Here is a 17,975-nt window from a genome sequence, read left to right on the forward strand (position 1 = left end):
TATTTCTGAGTTAGCGGAGTCTGTAACCTGGAGCGTATGTAACCGGAGGTACCACTGTACTTATTCATGACATAAATTCTCAAAAGAAGAGGGTTTGTACTTTATGGGTTTCCCCCACCCTTTTAAATTAAGCCTTCCAAAAGAACTGGAAGAATTGTTGTTCATCTGCGTAAGGACATCAGAAGAATTCTGTTGGAGCAGGCCAATGGCCCAACTAGTCCAGCCTCCTCTTCTCAAAGTGGACAACCAGAAGTCACTGGGAGGACTGCAAGCAAGACCTAAGCGGAGCAGTCCTCTCCTCACTTGTGTTTCCTAGCAACTGGCTACAGATACATGACCTCTACTGCAAAGCCATCCTTGCCAGCAGTCATTGATAGCCTCATCTGTGAATTTGTCTAATCTCATTTTAAAGTCATCCAAGCTGGTGGTGATTACTGCCTCCTGTGGGAGCAAGTACCATAGTTTAACTATTTGCTGTGTGAAGGACTCTCTTATGTTTCTTGAATCCTCCCAAGATTCAGCTACACTGGATGTTCAGTTGTTTTAATACAGTGGTACCTTGGGTTACATACGCTTCAGGTTACATACGCTTCAGGTTACAGACTCCGCTAACCCAGAAATATTACCTCAGGTTAAGAACTTTGCTTCAGGATGAGAACAGAAATCGTGCAGCGGAGGCGCGGCAGCAGTAGTAGGCCCCATTAGCTAAAGTGGTGCTTCAGGTTAAGAACGGACCTCCGGAACGAATTAAGTACTTAACCCGAGGTACCACTGTACATAAATGAAGAAAGTGGATCAAATGGTTGCAGCAGAGAGGAACTCTGGATGCATAGTTAGGGTGCATGCCCCAATCCCTAGAATTTGATGGGGGAGCAGTATCTGTTGGGATGTGAATGCTGTGACTGCACCTACAAATATTTTCACCTACAAACAGTTAAGAAACCGTTGGTCACAAAATGCTTTACCTCTCCAATGCTACATCTCTGAAGACTCACAGCTTGGAGAACTGGGCTGTGGAAGCTGTGTTTTCATGGTGCTTGAGGTTGAAGAAGACGGATAGTGCATTACCTCCAGAAGTCAAGCGCTCTGCCCCAAGTTCTGGGGTTTTTTAAGACCCCAGAAAAAGATGAGTTTTACACACACAAAAGCGTGAGATGGGTGGTGGGGCTCATGTTATGCAATGCAGACCTGTCTTCTCTTTGCAAAAGTCTAAGCATCAAGCATTTTGTGGAACTTCTGCAAGACCTCTCCTTCAAAGAGGCTTGTCTCAGACTCAGCATCGTAAGAGGCAACAGCCACAATTTAATATTGCATCTTAATGGCTTGGAGCTCTCATTATACTTTGCAGCTCCCTAATCCTCTGGATGGGGCAGAGCAGAAGTCTAAACCAGATGCATCACCACAGAGACTCTATGCCTCCGCTGAAAACTGACACAATACAAGACACGCCACGGAATCCTAAAAAAGAGAGAATATTTATTTTGGTTGTAAAAAAGTGCAATTGCATTGTTGAAAGAGACCAACCCAAGAGGTTGCCATGGAGCACCATTTTCATGCAACAAAAAATCTTTCACAAGGCTGAAAGGAGGGGCAAGTCTGAGAGCCTCCCACAGCTCATTAAAAAGGAAAAGAAAGACAACCACTTAATTATAAAAGCTTTTATCGTTTGTAGTTGCAAAACAAGCAATTTTGCCCAGAACAATAATTGAGGAAATATACATTTATCTGTACTACTTGCAACCCCATTTATTAAGCAAAATGCAACTTTATGAGCATCATTCAGATTAAAGCAAGTCCCAAAATATCCACAACCTTCCAAAGTACAATCATACGGAAACTACCTCTCTGCAACGCTGGTACCTTTTCAAAGCCATACAGAATCTTGATTGCTCACCACCTGTCTGGCTGAGGAAAATGATGGTAGAGTTCATAAGAAAAAGGTTCACCTGAGCAAAGGTAGGCAGTGTTAAGCATCTATGGAGTGATACCCTTAGGAGACTAGATGCCAAGAAGAAAGGGTTCTTCAGCTCTTAACAGTCAGTCCAAGACACAGGTGGGGAACTTGTGCCCTGCCAAATGGTGTCACTGGCCAGGCTGTCAGGGCTGATGGGAGCTGGAGTCACAAGTTCCCATCCCTGGTCCAAAAGGAAGTTTTTTCTCTGGTTCAGCTCATGAGGCGTGAAGACAGCTGTGATGAAACTACTAAACCAGCCTTCACGCAGCCTGGTGGCATTTATGCATTTTGGACCAACTACTCCCATCACCTCCAGCCACCATGACCAAAATTCAGTGGCAATAGGAGCTGTAATTAAAACATCTGGAGGGCACCATGTTGGGGAAGATGGTCTTAAAGGGAAAAGGATCCTTGCCGTGTTCACATCTGGGTCAACCAAGCCAGCACTATTCATGCCACTGTATGCTAAGAGAAACAGCCAATCCTTGGTGCACCCAGGGAGGCTCAGGCAGAACAAAACTGTGCGCATGGGCCTCTTGCAGAGCTCTTTTCCACACAAAGAATTATCACGAACCCAACTCCATCTTTGCACTGAAGGCAAGTACCTGAGAGCAGCTTCTGAAAAGCAAAGAGGCTGACCTCTTTATGGTTTGCAGAGTAAAGATGGTCAGTGCTCCTAGAAAAGGTGGATGTTCCATTCCCAAGCTAAATGCTCTTGCGCAACTCAAGAGCAGAAGATAAACTGAAAACATTTCAGCAAATGGAGAGTTTAAAAACCTCTCTCGTTTGCAGAGTGCCACAACCTGAGGAGAGCAAGGGAATGACAAGGGACAGCTTCTGAAACAGAGGAACACCTGCAGCTTTCAGAGCTGTTCAGGTGTTGGACAGGTGTGAAATCTCCTGTCCAGGTACCCACAACAGTTCATTTTCCTGCATCAGCCTCTTTCTCAGAGTCAGGAAGTGGCAACACTTGCAAATTCTGCTTGCTCAGTGTGGTCAATGGAATTTGCAGAGGCCCAGAGCCAATAGGACGATTGGCGGGGGATGTTCCCCTGCATCAATCTTTGTTCACTAGGCCAGTTTCTGGAGTTGGTTGCAGATCTTAGAAGGAGACGGCAGTGGATTTTCAAAGTATATTTGAAGAAATGGGAGAGTAGAGGAACTTGGGGCCACAAACAGAGACGGTTCTGAGCAACTGCCCGTCCCCCATTACAGCTTGAGGTTTAGTGTCTTGGGGTTTTTTTTGGGCAAGAATCCTCTTCAAATACTGCTATGGCTGCCAACGTCTGAGAAAAACATTGAAATAACAGAACTGGGTGGAAGGGAGCTCATAGCTCTTTTCACACAACAGCAGGTCAACTAGTGGCCCAGAGCCTAAATCTGGTCCGTGCCAGGAAGCTTCTGTCTATTTTATTAATTGTCAGGCTTGTATGAAATGGTATGAGATGGTTCGGGAGCCTTCCTCACAATTTGGGGGAGAAAGGTGCTTGCTAGCTCTGCAGCCCCCTCCCTCCAATGCCACCAGAGCCAGCAGAAACCTCCCTGCCAAAAAAAAAAAAAACCCACCTTGTCAGCTGCTCTGCAGATGCTGGCAACTGATGCTCTACTCCAACATTAGTTGGAATTCTTGGCAGGTCACAGGACAAAACTGTTGCTACGTTTTTAGGTAGCCTGCAGTCATCCTGATGCCGAGAAAACCCCAATTCATTGAGCAGGTGGGTTTTAAAATACTCCTCAACAGATATTGCATTGTTATGTGCGCGGCTGTGGCTTCAGGAACCAAGGTCCGCTAAACAGGATGCTGAGGGTAACCGGAGAAAGCTGACTCTCCAGAGGCAGCCCACACTGTGGAGAAAGGCTGTATGGTACCAGTCCCTGTTACACCCAAGTAGGAGCTGTAGGGCTCAGAGAAGAAACCAGGAGTTGGGAAAGGAGCTGGGATAGCTCAGTCAGTAGAGCATGAGACTCGGGGTCAAGCCCAATGCTGGGCAAAAGATTCCTGCATTGCTGAGGGTTGGACTAGATGACCCTCGTGGTCTCTTCCAATTCTATGATTCTAATCTGGTCGGCTCCTCCTGCAAATGCAGCTTACTGAGAGACAGCTATGGAGGACCAGTTCCAAGGAGGAGGAAGGTCCAAGGAGGTCCTGGATTATGCGGACCCCTGGTGAACTTTCAGATTTTAAAAATACAGTCTTTTAAAAAGCACTTCAGATATTATTATTATTATTATTTAAAAGCAGGGTGGAGCAAAATGGAAAGTGCAGAGACAACTAGGATAAGAAGAGTTGGGGAAGAAGAATGATTCACAGTATCAGGCCAGCCTCCTGCATAGCTGCATGGAGTTCTTCTGGAACAGATGACCAGAGAGACAGACACCACTAGTCTAAATTAAATGCAACAAGCTGAAAAGGGCATGAAAACAGGAAGCAGAATGGTATCTGTGCCAAATCGGCACTGTACATTCAGCAGCTATAAAATTCACAAATACTTATTAGTAGGGCTGCAATGTTTAATCGATTAATGGGTTATATTAATCGATTAAAAAAAACCCATGCTTTGTCACAAGCGAAAAAATTGCAGCAGACTGAAATGCATCTGTAAAGGTAAAGGTACCCCTGCCCGTACGGGCCAGTCGTGTCTGACTCTGGGGTTGCGTGCCCATCTCGCTTAAGAGGCCGGGGGCCAGCGCTGTCCGAAGACACTTCCGGGTCACGTGGCCAGCGTGACAAGCTGCATCTGGCGAGCCAGCGCAGCACACGGAAACGCCGTTTACCTTCCGGCTAGTAAGCAGTCCCTATTTGTCTACTTGCACCCGGGGGTGCTTTCGAACTGCTAGGTTGGCAGGCAGGCACTGGGACCGAGCAACGGGAGCGCACCCCGCTGTGGGGATTCGAACCGCCGACCTGACGATCGGCAAGTCCTAGGCGCTGAGGTTTTACCCACAGCGCCACCCGCGTCCCTGCGAAATGCATCTGTAGCTTGTTATAAATTATAAAGACTGTGGATGACAAGCAGAATCTTAAGAGGCATTTCTTTTATACCCCACACCCCAAGCATACGTTCTTTCTAGATGTTGTCTGCATATGTCATCATCTTAGTAGAGGTAGAGGCAGGCTGTGGGACACATGTCCCGTCCCCCCCAAGCACAGCCTGCCTCTCAGGCGTAAATTCCCTCTGCTGGCCTTAAACCTTGGTTAATGTTAACCAGAGCCTGAAGTGACCTCCTGGTTAAGAAATATTATAGCTGAGCAGGGTGGTAGGAACAGAAGTGGCTTTTAAATGGCTAGAACATATCATGTTTCTAGGGACATAGTTCCTAAAGTTAAAAAGACAGTTCACATTTCTCTGGTGGCACTAAGTCATTTGTGTTGGGTTTTCAGGGACAGCCTTGTGGCCTGGGGCAACCAAGAAGCCACTGAAGGTGACCAGGCAGGCAAGTTTTGTTTTGGAAGCCATTAGCAGGCTATTAAGATGTGTGGGCAGGCAGGCTACTGAACTTTTTGCTGGTGGGCTAGTAACTTTTGTGAACCCCTTGGCAAGGCTAACACACAGCCTAGAGCTTAAACTAGTTGCACAGGTCTCTGTTTATGAACAGAATGAGCAAAGCTTAAAGAAACACTCTCCTGTGTAAAGGGGAGGGGCGTGACAGCATATCTTGGCTTCCCAAAGGCTACAAAGCTAGAGCGGATTTCACATTAACAAAATACATCCTGCATTCTGGGTACAGCTGTAAAAAAAAATTAAATTTTCTCCTTTGGTTATGAATGTATTTCCCACCCCAGTCACCAGTAAGGATCCAAAGGACTGCTTCTGATGCACCTGAAAGTCTGCCAGGGTCCAGTGGGAGACAAGCAAACACTATGCCCCTTTCCCCTTCCCAAAGCCATTTCAAAATCTGCAGGGGAAGAACGGGAGAAGAGCTGATCTAGTCCAGCGTCCTGTTCCCACCGTAGCCAACCAACATAGCTTAGTTCTGGTTCAAAGGCCTTTTACTACGGCAGTAGGAAGGAACTTTATGCTCTGTTACCTGCCAATACGGGTCATGTGGGTGCATAAGTCTTAGCCAGTGAAGGCTGAAGCCAGAATCCCAAGTAGAAGGGAGACCAAAAGTCCAGTAACAAAATATAAAAGCAAGTTATATTTCACAAAGATGGAAATGCATTTCCCTTTTAACACATGGCCCCCTCCGTCCTCCTCTCCGAGCCATGATGCCTGAGGTCAAGTTGCAGAAAAACCTCAGCACTGCATATATTTTCAGTATGTTGCATTGAAGGAGTGCTTCTATTGCTGGGTGCAGATATCTCACTCTGCGTAGTTACCTGAGTTGGCTTTCCCGTTTGACCAAACCCAAGCACAGCATTTAACAATTGTCCCCCTTGGCTCCCCCCACCGCCACACATCTTTCTCGGCCAAGTGCCAAGGCCTCCCCCATGTGCTGGAAGTTGACTCAACCACAAGGAGGTCTCTCTGGGCCTCGGTAAGGCTTGGGCGTCTGTTGCGGCTTGAGGTCACGCTGTTGCCTTTGGTTAGGTTTCTGTTTTGTTGAGCTTGCGCATTGCCTCGGTAGCTTGTTCTGGCAAGCGAGACGGGTCAGAGAGAATGGAGGTGGTTATGCTCAAGTGGCGAAGAGTGTTCAAAACCACTAAGGATGGGAAGAGAAGCAAAAGAAAGAAACCAAGATTATTTGCCAAAAGAAGTGATGTAAGCTCAAGGGTGCTTTGCAGTAAAATTCCAACAAAGACACAGGTGCATATACTAAGTGTGACCACAGCTGCACAGGAGAGATTCTTGCAACGGAACAAGTCTATCATAAAAGTACTGTATTTTTTGCTCTATAAGACACACTTTTTCCCTCCTAAAAAGAAATGTTATGTGCGTCTTATGGAGCGAATGCAGGCTGCGCAGCTAACTCAGAAACCAGAACAGCAAGAGAGATCGTTGCTTTCACTGCGCAGCAATCCCTCATGCTGTTCTGGCTTCTGGGGTAGCCGCGCGAAGCCTCCTCAGGGCAGCGGGAGGAACGTTCCCCCTGCCCTGAAGAGGCTTTGCGTTGCTTTCGCAGAAGCCAGAACAGCAAGAGGGATCGCTGCGCAGCAAAAGCAGCGATCCCTCTTGCTGTTCTGGCTTCTGGGATTCAGAATATTTCTTTTCTTGTTTTCCTCCTCCCAAACCTAGATGCATCTTATGGTCTGGTGCATCTTGTAGAGCGAAAAATACGGTACCCAGCTTGGGCTGCAATGGATCCTAGTCTATTTCATGCAACACAGAGGGTGTTGTACCTCACTGAACTGTGTATCACTCAAAACTATTGTGGACTGGTGGTTCCCCATTCTGGAAGGTGGGCACACTACCTCTTCTACTGGGGGTTGAGCTCCCCACAAAGGAGTAGCTGTACAGTTTGGGGTTGTTGCTTGATACCAACTTATCCCTAGAAGAGCAAGTGGCTCAGCCCTCTCTAAGCTGTTCCATCTTCCACCTCACCCCACATCCATTTTCTTTCCAAATACTTTTTTGTACTTCTGCCAACATTGGAGTTCCTCCAAGTCTGATGATACCCTCCCTCTTCTTTAGTCTACATAAGGATCCACAGTCAAAGAATGAGCTTGTTTTTAGCACATGGGATCTGCTGTTCCATGGGGCTTCCAGTTTGGTTAGTTTCAGTAACGTAGTAGGATCCGTTGTTCCCCACCATTCAATGGGTCTCAGAATGTATACATTTTTGAAAAAAATCATTTCCATCATTGCTTGGTGCTAATCCTTCAAACTCATGTTTTTGCTCTCAAAAGCAATTTCCTCTTGACAACCAATTTGAGAGAAAATTTTGAATTCATAGATATTCAGAATCATTTGACCACTATCTGCTTTTAATCGCTTCAAGCCCCCAAAACCTAGGAAAACATCCTCTCCATTTGTCTGAACTCTTCCCTCTCTCCCAACCACCACAGGGCAAAGAAGGAAGTAAAAAAATATCTGTTAGGATATCTGAATCTGCAGTGTGTATAGAGAGGTTTGGGTACTGATTCATTGTGTTCGGATTAATGAACTTTCACATACCAAATATTCATAAAGCAGGACCTGAGTGTACAGAATTCAAGTTGGCTTATTTTTTTTAAAGTGCAAACAGAAAAATCTCCCCCTAGTCCAGATGCTGCTGGACTAGGAACTCCCAGCTTCCCTGATCATCAGATGTGCTAATTTGGGCTGATGAAAGTCGTATTCCAAATCAGACTACACCAGACTGGCTGACTTAACAGCTTTGCCTGAGACTCTCCACTGATGTTTCAGCTGCCACTATGATGCTCCAGGAGGGAATCTGTGATAAACACCCCCTTGGAAACTCCCAACTCCTTACTTACTTGGCCTCAGGACAGGCAGGGAGCAGTGCTGGTCTACCCACCCCAGTGCTGTCTGGTTCAACTCTTCTAAGCTGGTTGTAGAGACCATTCCGTTGAATGTTTCAAACAATGGGTTAATTATGATGCTGAACTGCACAGCAATGTGAGTTAAGGGGAAAGTAAATACACACTCATATTTCTGCAACAGAAAAGCACAACAGGGACTGTTCTAGAATTCATTGTGCATCTGGCTGAGGGCAGTTATGGCAGCTAAGTCTTGACAAAGGAAACACATTGCTTAAAATGGGGCACTGTGTGATCTGCTTTAGAAATCCCTAATGCTCATGTGCTTTCAGTACTCTGTCCAGAACCATGAGGACTAGGATAATGCTCTTTTAACAAAAATTAAAATTCTGGGGTTCTTTGGAAGCCACTAAATTTTCCATTAGAGGCCTGCTCCACTTCCTCACTTGCTCTCAAAAGGCCTTCATGCCATGCAGAACTGACTCATCTGAATGCCTTTTTATCTTTGTTATGAATGGTGGCTAATCAAATAAAACTGCTACACTACACATGGAATTCACGGCTATCAGATGTGCTGTCAGCTACTGGTGGCTTTTGAATGGGGTCGAGCAAGGTGATGGGCAGATCAGTCAACAGCGAATAAAAGCCACGGGGCAGCTGAATGGAACCTGGATGCTCAGAGGCCTGATAATTCAGAGCACCAGGCACAGGGGACAAGCCAGGGGGGAAGGCTGGCAGGGTCAGTGCCTGAATGAAGTGACAAGTTCGCTGCCTCCTGCCAAAATGGGATGCTGGGCTGATGGTCCAACGCTGTATGGCACTTGTTGCACAGTCCACTACTTTGTAGTGGGGCACCCCCAATATGGGAAACGCAACACAATGAAGCTTGGCTGATGCTTACAGCAAGAGCTTTTGGATACGAGGCAAACACCCTTTTATTCTCCCAGGCCTTTTAGAACTATGCTATTTGCTCACAGAATGGATTGTTTCTACTGGACTTTAAACTCTGTAATTGATACCTTGTGCTGGTTTGGAGGCAGGAAATTGAACTGCTCATTTCAATTTATGTTTTAATGTTCGTACTTTTAGCATTTTTGAACTTGTACAAACCACCCATAGGACTCTGTTGATTGGGCAATCAACAAATGCTCTAAGCCAGGCATGGCCAAACTTGGCCCTCCAGATGTTTTGGAACTACAATTCCCATCATCCCTGACCACTGGTCCTATTAGATAGAGATGGTGCGAGTTGTAGTCCCAAAACATCTGGCGGGCCAAGTTTGGCCATGCCTGCTCTAAGCAAATAAATAAGAGATTACCCATCAGTTAACTTTCTAGCCATGTTTGATGCTGATGTCTCTGCAGCTGTGGCTGGACCAATCTAATTGGTAGAAGCAGGAGCTGCTTGGGAAGCTGTAAGTCAAGAAGCAGCAACTGGGGACAGCAATATTAGTTTCAGGCCAGTCCTGTACATAGCTATGTTCAAGGCTCAGACACAAACAAGGTCTTGAAATAGAAAGAAAAGAAAAACGCTCCCTTCCTGCCAGAGCCTTCCTGTCTGATATACATCACGGGAAATGAGAAGTTATAATCTTAAACTGAAGCCTGGAGAATCCCCTCCCATCTCTCCACTATGTCAAAGCATCAAGGCTTCCGATGAGTTGTCTCTCCCACTGACTCAACAAAATGCTCTTGGGCTTTTAAGGGAGTTCAAAACCTAGAGAGCGCAACACATCCTGCTTGCCAAAGTGGTTTCTGGATGACATGTTGCTTTCATTTTCAGGATGGGTGGAACCCTTGGCACGAAAGATACCGGCCTACTGCCATTTCCATTAAAAAGAACCCCAGCAACCTATAAGTCACTTTTGAAATAGGAAATGCTGGCAAGGCAGAAGGCAGGTTCATATGACCCTTAGGCTTGGATAGATTTAAGGGACAATCTAGTGGCATGCCTTGACTGCTGAAGCTAAGCTATAAATCTGTATCCTGAAGCAAGTGGCCTTTATCGCTAACTATGCACAAGATGTGGGTGCCAACAGCTGGCTGCCCTGGAAGCTCAATGGCCCTTGGCTTGATGCAACAAAGCAGTTCTAAGGGCTCTTATGTCATGCTAAGATTCTGCTCTTAATTCAGTAGCAGATCACATGCTTTGCATGCAGAAGGGCCCAGGGCCCAGCGGCTGCAGTCAAAGCCTTTAAAAGACACCCTCAAGGAGCTGCCTGTCTGAGTAGATAGTGCTGAGATCAGTGAACTGAGATCAGGGTCAGACCAACAACAAGGCAGGCATTCATTTGCATGCATGGGAAAAGGATACGATCCAGAACTTCCAATTCTGCAGGGTCCTGCTCCTGACGTATTCCTCAAACATGCTCCGCATCTGATCAAACCTGTGCCGTGTGATGGGAACACCCGTAGCAGGGAGCTGCTGCTGACAAGAACTGAAGAATAAAAAGAGAAAACTATGAAACACTTCCCTCCACTGTTAAGTCTGGGGGCTTCCAGGCTGGTGTTTATTGCAGGGTCTGTGCTGCTCATGCACACAAATTTTTCTGCAGTGCTCACACAACACTGCCAGCCCATATTCCCCCATCCCCTTAATCTAAACTTATTCTTTCCATAAAAAATTCAATAGGCTTAAAAAGTCTGCAGCCAATGACCCATTTGTGGTAGTTAAGTCCCCACCTGGAAGTACCAATTGAAAGAAAAATATAAAACCAATGATCAGATAGGAATAAATAGCAAGAGATTGCTTTGTTCTGTTTTTCACCTGATCCAAAATAGGACTTTTCAGGGGTGGCTCCTTGCTTACAGAAAATTTTCCCTTTTCAGCCATCAGAAGACCCTGCTTTTCTTCTCTGGGCTTAGAATGGTTCTAACATTTTTACTGTTGTTGAGTATTATATACAGTCATACCTTGGGTTGAGGCAACGAGGTGAAGTAACAGAGCGTGTTACTTCTGGGTTTCACTGCTCGCGCATGCGCAGACGCTCAAAATGACACGCATGCGCAGAAGCGTCGAAAAGCGACATGTATGCAGACGTGCTGTCGCTAGTTACATTTGCTTCTGGATACGAACAGGGCTCCAGAACGGATCCTGTTCGCATCCCAAGGTACCACTGTAATCAGATCAGTTTTAACAGTGATTGTGCCTATGCTGTTGGGTTTGAGGTGGCTCTGAGTATTGTGGCTGGGACAACCCAGCCAGAAGGGTGGGGTATAAATAAAAATTAGTAATAGTAGTATGGTGATTTCTTTCAACAGCTTTATTCATTTATTTGAAAACACTTTCAGGATCCTTTCTGGGCAAATGCCCATCCAAAGTGGCTTGCAGACAAAAGAAAAGATAAAAATCGGACAAAATTTAGAACCCTTGACATAAAATTCATAAAATTACAGAACTGGAGAGAACATTAATTGAGCCAGACAGTTACCCAGCTAACAAACATCACCCCTGCAAGGTCTGTTGAAAAAGATCAGTCTTCAGAGTATTCCGAATGCCTGCAATGTAGGAATTTGGCAGAGTCCCAATGGGAGGGAGTTCCATAGCCGTGAGGCCCCCGGAGAAGGACCCCTCCCTCGTGGACACCCACCTCGCCAACCTGGAGGTGGGTGGAAGAGCAGGCACCAGGCTGGGAAGGCCAATGCAGCTGGAAACAGTTGCTGCGACAGAGAAAAGGCTTTTGGGTTGACCCAGCAGGTGGTATTACTTGAAGACAGAAGAAAGTGCTGCTACCCCTAACACCCAGTCCTTGCTTGCATACCAGGCAGCATTTACTGGGGTGTGCACTGGGACCAGTTAAGTTTCTGCGGAAACACAGCTGTGGGAATTCACTTCCTGAATCCCTCGTTTAGTATTATTCTGACACCCTTTTGTGCCTATACTGGCCCTGATGGGAAAGGTCCCCTGTCTCTGGTAGAAAGGGAAAGAGAGAGCCCATAAGGCTTTCAACCCTCACATGATGGCAGCATTCAGATCCTCAATCTCTTCCCGGAGGCGCTTGGCTTCTTCTTGCATCTGGGATCTCTCCTGTTGAAGCTTTGCGATATATTCCACCGTCTTCTGGAGTGTGAGGGCATGGCTGATCTGCAGCAGATACAAAAAGGCGCCCATTGTGAGTGAGCTCAGCAAACTTGAGAGTCAATGCAGTGAGGAGGGCAAACCTGCACTCAACCAGGCAGTTCAAACCTGAACTCAACCAGGCAGCTCCCTAACCTTGAGTCAGTCCGTCAGTTGCCCTCCCGGCCTAGCTTAAACCTCACAGGGTTGTTTTGTGGATAAAGGTGTGGGGAGAGAACTATGTTTACTGTGCCCTAAGGCTATGTGCCTACAAAAGTTCAAGGAAAAGTAAGGAGGACAAGAAACCACTGGTGTGTGTCCATTTGAGCATGCGCACAAACACACATTTCTATGCCATGATTCTGTGGGAGTGCAGGAAACTTGCAGCATGTAGAAATGGGAGCAGATTTCAGCATTCTGAGAAGCATGTAAGAAAAGCCTGCTGGATCAGGCCAATAGCCCATCTAGTCTAGCAACCTGTTCTCAGTCACCAACCAAATGCCTGAGGGAGACACTCTAGGTAAAGGTAAAGGTACCCCTGACCGTTAAGTCCAGTCACGGATGACTCTGGGGTTGTGGTGCTCATCTCGCTTTACTGGCCGAGGGAGCCGGCGTACAGCTTCCGGGTCATGTGGCCGCTTCTGGAGAAACCAGAGCAGTGCACGGAAACGCCGTTTACCTTCCCGCCGGAGCGGTACCTATTTATCTACTTGCACTTTGACGTGCTTTCGAACTGCTAGGTTGGCAGGAGCAGGGGCTGAACAATGGGAGCTCACCCCGTCATGGGGATTCGAACCGCCGACCTTCTGATCGGCAAGCCCTAGGCTCTGTGGTTTAGACCACAGAACCACCTGCGGTCTAGTCTAGCAACCTGTTCTCAGTCGCCAACCAAATGCCTGTGGGAGACCCTCTAGCAGAAGAAAAACTCTCTCCCCCACACCCCGGTTTCCAGCAACTGGTACGCCAACCATGAAGGTAGAGCACAGCCATAATGGCCAGAAGCCATTGAAAGCATTCTCCTCCATGACTCTGTTGAATCCTCTTTTAAAGCTATCCTTGTTGTCAGCAACCACGGTCTCCAGTGGGAGAGAGTTCCATAATTTAATTCTATGCTGCGTGAAGAAGTACTTTTATCAACAGCTTTCACCAGCAATATAAAACAAGCTTCTAGCCCTCACAGATATAAATACCGGGGTATATGATTCAAAGTGTGTAGGCCATGGCTGTTCAAATCACAGAAGCTAAAGGAGTGAGCCAGAATAAGATAATCAAGTGGTTAGGGCAGGGCTCCAGTTGCCTGAACAGCTCCTGCTCTTGTGACTAGCCAAACCAAAATAAATTACAATAATTAACCAAACTGGAAGAACATATGAAGACAAAAATCACTCCCATCCCAAATGATGCACATTTGCTGAGTTTATACAGGTTGCCAGACTGTATAAGTTTATACAGAACTTCACGATTTGGTGGATGCTGCCAGCAGTAGTAGGTGAGAGAGATGGAGCAGGAGGATCCCAGCACACAGCTTACCGATTTAGAGTTTGCTGACACCAAGCTGTTCAGGGTGCTAAAGCCGATCTTGATATTGAACCTTCGCTTCTGTTCTGCTGAAATATGCTTCATCCTGCGACTCTGCACCAAGTAGAAATGTGGCTCTTTTAGTTACTTCCATAGATGCTGCCTTACTTTCACCATCAACCTCTACAGCGGAGCTTTGCCACAATACCAAGAAGGGCCCTTTCCCAGTGCCAACACCAACACCAACTTCTTGGCACAACAAGGTTAATAAAAGACCAGAGACCAGCAGCTGTGAACAAGCCAAGAAGCAGCCAGGCCACAGAAAAAGGTTGGTTAGGAAGGTTCAGAGTTCGCTGGACTCCATGACAACCAGGGCGAAGACTCCAAAGCAGCCCTGTCATCCGTCTGGCTTAAGGCAGCCTCTGCCAACCTGGTGCCCTCCAGATCTTTGGCACTACAGCACCCCTTAGACTGTGCTGGATGGCGCTGATGGGAGCTGCAGTTCAAAACAACTGGAGGGCACCAGGTTGGCAAAGGCTGCCTTAATGTAACTAAGACCAGGGTTGTGTAAGAAAAATAAACCTTTCCCTCTACTTCCTCTGCAATCTTCATTGTACAGTGGTACCTCGGGTTACATACACTTCAGGTTACATATGCTTCAGGTTACAGACTCCACTAACCCAGAACCAGTACCTTGGGTTAAGAACTTTGCTTCAGGATGAAAACAGAAATCTTGCTCCGGTGGCGCAGCAGCAGCAGCAGGAGGCCCCATTAGCTAAAGTGGTGCTTCAGGTTAAGAACAGTTTCAGGTTAAGAACGGACCTTCGGAAGGAATTAAGTACTTAACTCGAGGTACCACTGTACTTTTATTTCTATACTGTCAGCTCCTTGAGGCAATGACCTGCCCTCATTCTTTGTAAAATAATCCTATTACTGTATAAGTAACCATCCTTCAACCTATCCCAGGCTATCACATGCAGAACAGTGGTTCCTCCAGGCCCTTAATGCTGTGAATAAAGGAACCACAAAAGGCCAAACCACCAACCTTAAAAGCAGTCATCTGAGTATCAGTTGCCGCTTTCCCTGAGCAGCTGTTCTGTGGGGACTGAGGGCTGGCACTGAGGTCCGAAGGGCATGGCGAGGCCTGACATTCTCGGCCTTTGAAAGAGAGGGGGGAGACAACCCACAATCAGTCCAAGGGAATTCCTGACAATAGATTAAATGATCAAGCAGCAACCTCTCTAGGGATTTGATTGATACTCTGAAGAGCATTTTTTTTTTAAAAAAAAAATCTATTTTGTTTAAAATATTTTTATACCACCTTTCAAAGCAAAAGCCCTCTCAAGGTGGACAAGGAATAAAACCATAACACAAAATATACAGATGCAAGTGCAATCAACTAAAGGAGCAGCAGCACTAAAATACCATTTCAGTGCAATGGTCTGGTTCAGACATAATGCTAAAGTTAAGTTAATGTTAACCATAGTTACAGATGAGGTACCTGGTAGACAAACGCTTAACCCTTGGTCTATTACATCGCAGTTAAAAGTACCAGCCAATTCTTGAGAGTGGTTTGAATTTGTTGTTGCTCTTTACTCTGTAGCTTTTGTGTTGGTGAAGACTCTTTAACCAGAGTTAAGAAGAAGGACCACATTCTCAAATACAACATTAATTAAGGTTTACGAACCAACTACAAACCTTGGTTAATGAGCAACCTTTAACCTGGGCGGGGTTCACACATTATGCTAAGCCAGTCTGATAAACCCTGCTCTTGCACTATGTGTGAACCAGGCCAATCTGGGGCTCCTTGGAATGTCTTCATGATTTTTTTCTCTGTGTCAGTAATAATGAACAAGTTTCCTCTAAAAAGGACACAATAACTGTCCTTTCCTCTGCCAGTGCACAACTCTCCCTCCCCACCTCTCTTCTCCCCCAACCTTAAACTGTCCACAACATCAATGTCTCACATTGAATATAACTGATCTGTAGAAAGGACTTTGTGATCTGAAAACAGAGATGATGTACTTTTGAAACTCAAGAAAATCTTTAATAAAAGCAATAAAAAGGCAACGAGTGACTGCTGGGTGTGATCTAGGTGCATTCTTCGCTGGCTCAGAGCAGAGGGAGAGTTCACTAAGCTTGCACAGAATGAACATGAGCCTGAGAACATGTCCAAGAATCCTCTGTCATTTTTCAGGAGCCCAAAGTGGATGCACAGGGGATAAATAATGCGGCAGAGTTTCCCTAAGACAGAAAACTTGAAAGCCACTTGTTCTACAGCAGCCATGTCACTTTATTTTTATTCACCAGTAGGCAGCCTGTGAGCTACAGCAGCTCCTTTCCTCTACTCCCCATTCTCTGTTGTCCTGAGACCCCAGTCCTGGCAAGCATGCTCCTTTAGAATACTGAGCATGTACACATGCTTGCACGCACATAGTGTCCTACTAGAACTCAAGAGAAAAACCAAAGTTCAACAAAGTACATGCTGTTCACACAGAAAAGTTCTATGTTCTGTCCCTGCAGTCTCCAGGCAAAGGAATCTCTGGGGAAGGTTGCTCTCTGTCCAAGATCCTGTGTAAGGCTGCTCCCAAGCAGAACAGCGGACAATGACTGGCATAAGGCAGTTTCATACAGTAATGACTGCTGTGTGACTGCTGGGATGGTCCTAGCAGTCAGAATGAACATGTGTGAGAGGGAGATCTGGCCTGCCTAACAATTTATACACTTATCCAGACATTGATATCACCAAGAGCCGCTTCACAGCACTTCCCCCAGTTTGGTTAGCTGGGCACTGACACTACCATTCAGGCACCAGTCAAAACATTTCAGCTTATCTAGATATTTTTAAAGATTTTGCCAATTTAGCCAAAGTTTAGTCTATTTAAAAGTGTTTTCGTGTTATGGTCATTTGTTTTCTTTATCTATTTATCTATTACAGTCATACCTCGGGATAAATACGCTTCAGGATAAATATTTTCAGTTGTGCTCCGTGGCGACCTGGAAGTAACGGAGCACGTTACTTCCGGGTTTCGCCGCTCATGCATGCACAGACGGTCAAAATGACGTCACGCGCATGAGCGGAAGTGGCGAAACATGACCTGCGCACACGCACAGTCGTGTCTTACGTTCTGTTCAGGGTGAGAACAGGGCTCTGGAACGGATCCCGTTCGCATCCCGAGGTACCACTGTATTTTAAGGACCTTTTAAATCCACCCTTCATCAATTGTTCCTGGGGTGGATTACGTGTTTTAAAACAATTTAGAAAAAACAGTCCAACCAAAATAAGACTAGACCATAATCTAAATTAAATACAGAATAAAAATTCCATCACACCAATTCCAGCAGCAGTTTTAATACATGGCTACGCAATCTACTATGTAATGTAATGGGCAGTATTTATTTCAGAATGTTTTAAATAAATACACAAATATATCTCTCTTTCCACCCATCATTCGTAAGTTGATTGCTGCAATTGCCTCGTGGGATATCAGCCACTTCATACTTTTCAGATCAGTGCCTGCAGAAGAACCATTTCAACAGATGGACACACCTTGAGGAGCAAAGCTCCCCACCACACACTGTGGCTTGAGGGCCTCTCTCTGTCTGACATGGGGCACTCATGAGTGAAACAGAGCGTTGCGGCAGGAAGAGTCCAGTGCTGAAAACAGAGGCTGCAGAGCAGGCCCTCAAGTTTCCCTGGAGCTGATCAAGCGCCCTCTGAATCTTTGCAAATGCCCATGCCCAAATCCTCTTGATGCACATTTGAATGCAGCAAGGGATGCTTCCATTCCAGGATTTGCATTTCTTCAACTTACTGGGTGAAGGCGAGGGGACCTGTGAGCAGGTCTTGTGGGAAGGGGCCTGCTCGCCTTTCACCAGCACTTCCTGGATTGCACTGGAAGAAAAAAGATGTGGAACAGCAGCTTGGACTGGCTGGGGGCTTGGAGACTGCTGGCCTGGGCTGCTGAGCAGAATACCGCTGTGGAATTCTGTTGCTCTGGGTGCCTGGGAACAAAATGCAGAGAGAAAAACGCAAGGCATGTCTTGTACGTTGGCACCTCCCAGCACCAGATGCCCTGCCTTCCC

At 46.2% G+C, this 17,975-nt stretch overlaps 1 protein-coding gene across 2 annotated transcripts in view; it reads right to left on the reverse strand.

Moving 5' to 3' along the window:
• Window positions 1-1,456: 1,456 nt before the first annotated feature.
• The window catches only part of MLXIP (MLX interacting protein), a 60,207-nt gene continuing 43,688 nt past the window's right edge, over window positions 1,457-17,975 (reverse strand). Inside the window, exons 11-17 of one of the 2 annotated variants that reach the window (XM_081842240.1) lie at window positions 17,705-17,894; window positions 14,935-15,047; window positions 13,902-14,003; window positions 12,271-12,398; window positions 10,629-10,752; window positions 8,313-8,442; window positions 1,457-6,598 (exon numbers count right to left, since the gene is read on the reverse strand). In XM_081842240.1, coding sequence (XP_081698366.1) covers window positions 6,483-6,598; window positions 8,313-8,442; window positions 10,629-10,752; window positions 12,271-12,398; window positions 13,902-14,003; window positions 14,935-15,047; window positions 17,705-17,894 — 903 coding nt within the window. In that variant the 3' untranslated portion in view covers window positions 1,457-6,482. The remainder of the gene's footprint in view (window positions 6,599-8,312; window positions 8,443-10,628; window positions 10,753-12,270; window positions 12,399-13,901; window positions 14,004-14,934; window positions 15,048-17,704; window positions 17,895-17,975) is intronic. The other variant, XM_081842241.1, reaches the window with a different exon arrangement.

Source organism: Podarcis erhardii (assembly GCF_964252035.2).
Source record: "Podarcis erhardii genome assembly, chromosome: 15".
In the NCBI taxonomy this organism is placed as follows: domain Eukaryota; kingdom Metazoa; phylum Chordata; class Lepidosauria; order Squamata; family Lacertidae; genus Podarcis; species Podarcis erhardii.